General features: G+C 38.8%; 1 protein-coding gene across 1 annotated transcript; it reads right to left on the bottom strand.

Moving 5' to 3' along the window:
- Positions 1-3358: 3358 nt before the first annotated feature.
- LOC109558019 (olfactory receptor 2A25-like) lies at positions 3359-4288 on the bottom strand. Its single transcript, XM_019959506.2, has one exon. The coding sequence runs from the start codon at positions 4286-4288 to the stop codon at positions 3359-3361; it is 930 nt and encodes a 309-aa protein (XP_019815065.2).
- Positions 4289-5895: the final 1607 nt, after the last annotated feature.

The raw sequence follows: 5895 nt of genomic DNA, 5'->3' as shown, positions 1-5895 counted from the left end.
CAAAAAACCCTGAGCTTTTTAGTTTCCCCCACCCCATACATGTCGCTGACTCCCTTTGGGCTTTTGCTCCTTCCACTGATTAGGCGGAATACATATTTCTGCCACGCCACCTCATACTTCTGGTTAACTCTCACTCATCCTTTAAGATGATCTTCTCCTGGAAGTCTTTCTTAGCCACTCTCACTCTAAGTGAGATATACTTTCCTGAGCTATATTAGCACTACCCTCTGCAGAGCTGCTTCCATGGTGGCTCAGAGTTTAAAGCGTCTGCCTGCAAGGCGGGAGACCTGGGTTTGATCCCTGGGTCGGGAAGATCCCCTGGAGAAGGAAATGGCGACCCACTCTAGTATTCTTGCCTGGAGAATCCCATGGATGGAGAAGCCTGGTGGGCTACAGTCCACGGGATCGCAAAGGGTCAGACACGTGGCAAGGTTAATTTCATTTATTCATCTGTTGTTATCCCCACTAGACAGTGAATAAAGTCATAGTAAAAAAATGTATTCTTTTCATGTTTTCATTTCCAGACCTAACAGCACAAAATGTGTGTGTGAGTGTACACACATGTGAATGAATTTTAGCAATTTTGACTTGTGTTTATTCATGTATTTTTAACTATTCATTATCTCTTTAGAGAATTAAGATTGCCAAGTAAAGACATTGTGAGTCATTGACTTCATAAATTATTTTGCATCAGGTAAAAGGCTACATTTTATAATATTCCTGGTTCTTTCTAGTACAGTGGGAAATCTAATTTGCTACTGTCTTATTTATAGGTTATAGGTCTTCTTCTTTAAAGGTATACTAAGTTTATGTTGTAGATGATAGTAATACCATTTGTTGAGCTCTTACTATGAGTCATGGATTCTGGCAAGCATTTTGCATATAGGTATTTTCTCTTCACAACAAACCTGTGAACTTAGTATCAGTGAACTTTTTACATATATTAAAACTAAATTTCAAAGAATTTAGGTAAGTTGCACACATAGCAACTGAAAGACCTTAATAGAAACCAAGCTCTAGCTGAACTCAAAATATGCATGTTTTTAACCCCCCCTTTTTTTTTGGCAATGGATAAAATGCCTTCATAACAGATATCCTTTAAAAGGATCTGTTTTATAAGAGAAATTCATATGTTTTCATCTTCAAAAACACTTTTTCACAAAAGATCTTATTTTAAAATTTGAATAATTCCTTTATATACAGTTTAAATATTTAGAAGGTTTAATTATGTAACTTGAGGAAAGAGGTAAAAAACAAAAAAAACCTCTCTATATATCATTTTCCATTACTTCTTAACTATTTTCTATCACTTCATAATTGTTAGAATTTCATGCTTGATTCAGTTCAGCTCAGTCTCTCAGTCATGTCCAACTATTTGCAACCCCATGAATTGCAGCACGCCGGCCTCCCCGTCCATCACCAACTCCTGGAGCTTACTCAAACTCATGTCCATTGAGTCAGTGATGCCATCCAACCATCTCATCCTCTGTTGTCCCATTCTCCTCCTGCCCCCAATCCCTCCCAGCATCAGGGTCTTTTCCAATGAGTCAACTCTTCGCATGAGGTGGCCAAAGTATTGGAGTTTCAGCTTTAGCATCAGTCCTTCCAATGAACACGCAGGCCTGATCTCCTTTAGAATGGACTGGTTGGATCTCTTTGCAGTCCAAGGGACTCTCAAGAGTCTTCTCCAACACCACAGTTCAAAAGCATCAATTCTTTGGCGCTCAGCTTTCTTCACAGTTCAACTCTCACATCCATACATGACCACTGGAAAAACCATAGCCTTGACTAGATGAACCTTTGTTGGCAAAGTAATGTCTGCTTTTTATTATGGTGTCTAGGTTGGTCATAACTTTCCTTCCAAGGAGTAAGCGTCTTTTAATTTCATGGCTGGATCACCATCTTTAGTGATTTTGGAGCCCAGAAAATTAAAGTCTGACACTGTTTCCACTGTTTCCCCATTTCCCATGAAGTGATGGGACCAGATGCCATGATCTTCGTTTTCTGAATGTTGAGCTTTAAGCCAACTTTTTCACTCTCCACTTTCACTTTCATCAAGAGGCTCTTTAGTTCCTCTTAACTTTCTGCCATATATAACTTACTCAAATATCAATTTAAAATCAAATGACTTCTGATAAGTTCTAGCTCTAGTATCTCTTGTCAAACAATCTTCACAATTACAGTGTGTTCTTGTTTGCTAGGGTGTTTTCTCAAATTTTGATCATTTCCTGTAAGAGACAAGGTCATTTGGTCACTTCCCATGACCAAGTCAATGAGGAAAAAAGAGAGTTCTTTCAAGGACTTTGTTACTTCCATTCTCCTCTCTTCTCTCACCTCCACAATCCATGGATTGACACCCACACTCCACAAGTAGAGAAAAAACTGACTGAGAAAGCTCTGGTATGTCTATATATTTATTAGCATGACATCATTTGCTGTTTTCCTGTTGCTGTTAATTGCATCACAGTTATATTCTTAATTCTCTTTCCCTTGAAGCCATGGCTCATGCTCTACTTCATTTAAGCTGGTTATGCCTTAGGAAACATCACTATCATGGAAATGTAAAGAAATATTTCAAGTGTAAACCAATTTTTGAAAGAGATGATAGTTGCTGAATTTAAAATATTTAACTACTATGTTATTAATCTCCCAACTCCTTTACCTTAAATATTCTACAAATACCTTGCTTTATTCCATAACATTTTGTCTATAAGTTCTGATAACAGAAGAAAAAATATACACACTCATTTCTTCTTATTCAGAATATTTCACATAACCACATTAAGAGTGTACACACTGAGCTGCTATTTGGAAGCTATTTGCGTTTTCTTGTGCAGCACTAGCTTTACTACCAGAGCCACAAATGTGGACCGGGCTTTCTTGGAAGACAGCCTTAGGAAACTTTGCATAAGATGAAGAAAATGCCTGCTCAGGAGAGATCCTTTGGGCTCTGTTATCAGTACAGTTCAGCCACTCAGTCATGTCCGGCTCTTTGCGACCCCAAGAACTGCAGCACACCAGGCCTCCCTGTCCATCACCAACTCCTGGAGTCCACCGAAACCCATGTCCATTGAGTCGATGATGCCATCCAACCATCTCATCCTCTGTCGTCCCCTTCTCCTCCTGCCCTCAATCTTTCCCAGCATCAGGGTCTTTTCAAATGAGTCAGCTCTTCGCATCACGTGGCCACAGTATGGCACAGCCATTATCATATATGTTGGGCCACAATATGGGGACTTTTTGATATCTGTGTAGTTTTATGTCTGTGTAGAGCATGTTTTGATATCTGTGTAGTTATTGGACGAGATGACCTCTTAGGTCCCTTTAAACTGAGTCACTTTATTATTCAAGTTTTTTGTCAACTTCTCTCTTTATCAAGCATTCTCTTCAGAGCAGCTTTGACCTCTTTATTCCTCAGACTATAGATCAGGGGGTTGAGCATGGGATTGAAAAGGCTATGAAACAGCAAAAGGTATTTTTTCCCATCCTTAGAGTCCCCATATCGGGGCCCAACATACATGATAATGGCTGTGCCATAAAAGAGCCCAAACACACAGAGGTGGGATGAGCAAGTGGAGAAGGCTTTCTGGCGCCCTTCTCCTGACCGGATCTTTAGGATGGCACATAGAATATGAATATAAGACACCACAATTGAGGAGAATGGTCCCACCAGCACAGACACCGCCCCAGCCAAAACCATGGTCTCATTAATGTGGGTGTCTGCACAGGCTAGCTTGAGAACAGCTATGATTTCACAGAAAAAGTGATTAATTTGATGGGGCCCACAGAAGGGTAATGGTAGGAGTAACACCAAGTGGACTAGGGCTAGGAGGACTCCGAAAACCCAAGAAGTCACTGCCAGGGTGATGCAGACTCTCCAGCTCATGATGACTGAATATCGGAGGGGGTAGCAGATGGCCACATACCGATCATAGGACATCACCACCAGGAGCAGACACTCAGTGTGAGCAAAACTCAGAAAGAGAAAGGTCTGCGTGATGCAGCCAGCAAAGGAGATGGGCTTGGCTGGACTCAGGAGGTTGACCAGCATCTGGGGCACCGTGCTGCAGGCGTAGGCCATGTCAACGATGGCCAGGTGTGAGAGGAAGAAGTACATGGGGGTGTGCAGTCTGCAGTCCAGTGAAATGAGCCCCAGGATGACCCCATTCCCCAGCAGGGTGAGGACATAGAACAGGGAGAAGAGCCCAAAGAGGAGCATCTGCATGCTTGTGTTAAGGGGAAATCCCAGTAGGATGAATTCTGTGACAGAGGTCTGCTTTCCCTCCATTTCCCTGTGAAAGAGACAATGAATCTTGCCAAATCGGAATGTCCAAGGGAAGAGTTTTAACATGCTGAATCTTTGTCAGTCGCTGTTTATTCCCTAATAAAACATCTTCAATGATATTTTTGTCCTGTTAATCATTTAATAAATGAAAACTATGCATGCCACATGAGACAGAAGGAAACATTTTCACTGTGGTATGCTAAATGCTAGTATTCGGAAGTCCTAGTATCCAATAAATCTTTATTCCCAAACCAACTTTTATCACAGCTCAAAATATATTAATACTTAAATTGCCTTCATAGCAGTGGAGTTTTTCTCAGTCTGGGCTGATTATATCAGAGGTTTGCCCGCGTGTACTCCTGAGCTGCTGTGTACATATATACATGTGTGTAAATTTGCACTACTGTCTTTACATCTCTATATGAAGGAAGAAAGAAAAATGAGGAACATGTCAGTGATTCATCTATCAGGATGTCTCACAAATTTGTGCCTTTCATAAATGACTTACTTGTGGGCTTGTGATCTTTACTGATAGCATAACACAGTTAATTCAAGAGCATGGCAAGCAGTTTGTTACAACTTCAGTTAGATTTAAAGTAGAGACCTTTGTCTTTTGATTTTTGTACCCACAATCGGTATTCTGATCACACTGTCTCATGATCATTACATTACCCCTGTCGCCCCTCTTATATTCTATATGGATATTTATACTCTATATCTTTAAGTATGTTTATACACATACACATATATACACAGACATATCCACCACATTTATATGTTTATACATATAAGTGTGTTTATATATATATATACACATACATATATCTATATTTATCTATACTTGAGTTTTCCCAATATTTTCACCATATCGTACAGTAAAACATCTGCTGGGAACATATATGCATGAGTATATATATATGTGTGTATATATATACACACACATATTTTTTGAATCCCCACTATGTGCAGTGTACTTGGTATTTTCTTTTCTATATTATTCCACTCTATTTCATTAGTAAAAATGATGGCTGAATGATTTCATAATGGGTCATAACCTGGAATTTAAAAAATATTGATTTATATCCAAGATTAGAGCTAACGCCCTAACTGTAGAGTCATTGTCACAGAATCTTTTACATATTTTGTATCTTCTCAACTCTAATGTAAAAGTTATTATTTATCATGAATCTTTAGTTTGTTATGGTTTATCAAATTTTTAAAAATCATTCCACAATAGCGTAGGTTTGAACCATTGTAACTTTTAAACCACTGTCTGTTTTCTTGCCTGTCTGACTCTATAGCCTTCATCAGTGCAGAATACATCTGAATTTCACTAAAATATCAATCTAAAAAAATTCCTAATTCAGTTCTTCTCTATAAGTCCCCATTAAAATTTTCTGATAAGTTAATATTTGAAAGGCTTCCTAAACAAAAGTTGATAAACTTTCACCCTACTTCAAAGGAAGAATCAAATTCATAGTAGAAATTACTGGGAGGGTATGATTTTGTCTTATTAAGAAATAACTTTATAACAATTAGAATCACCTCCTTGAAAACTGGTTGATGTATTAGGACTGAACTTTATGTCAGTGAATGTTTTAAATCAAAGA

The sequence above is a fragment of the Bos indicus genome, chromosome 4 (genome assembly GCF_029378745.1).
Source record: "Bos indicus isolate NIAB-ARS_2022 breed Sahiwal x Tharparkar chromosome 4, NIAB-ARS_B.indTharparkar_mat_pri_1.0, whole genome shotgun sequence".
Taxonomy (NCBI): Eukaryota; Metazoa; Chordata; class Mammalia; order Artiodactyla; family Bovidae; genus Bos; species Bos indicus.
The sequence above is the reverse complement of the archived record's forward strand: the minus strand, read 5'-3'. Positions and strand labels throughout refer to the sequence as shown.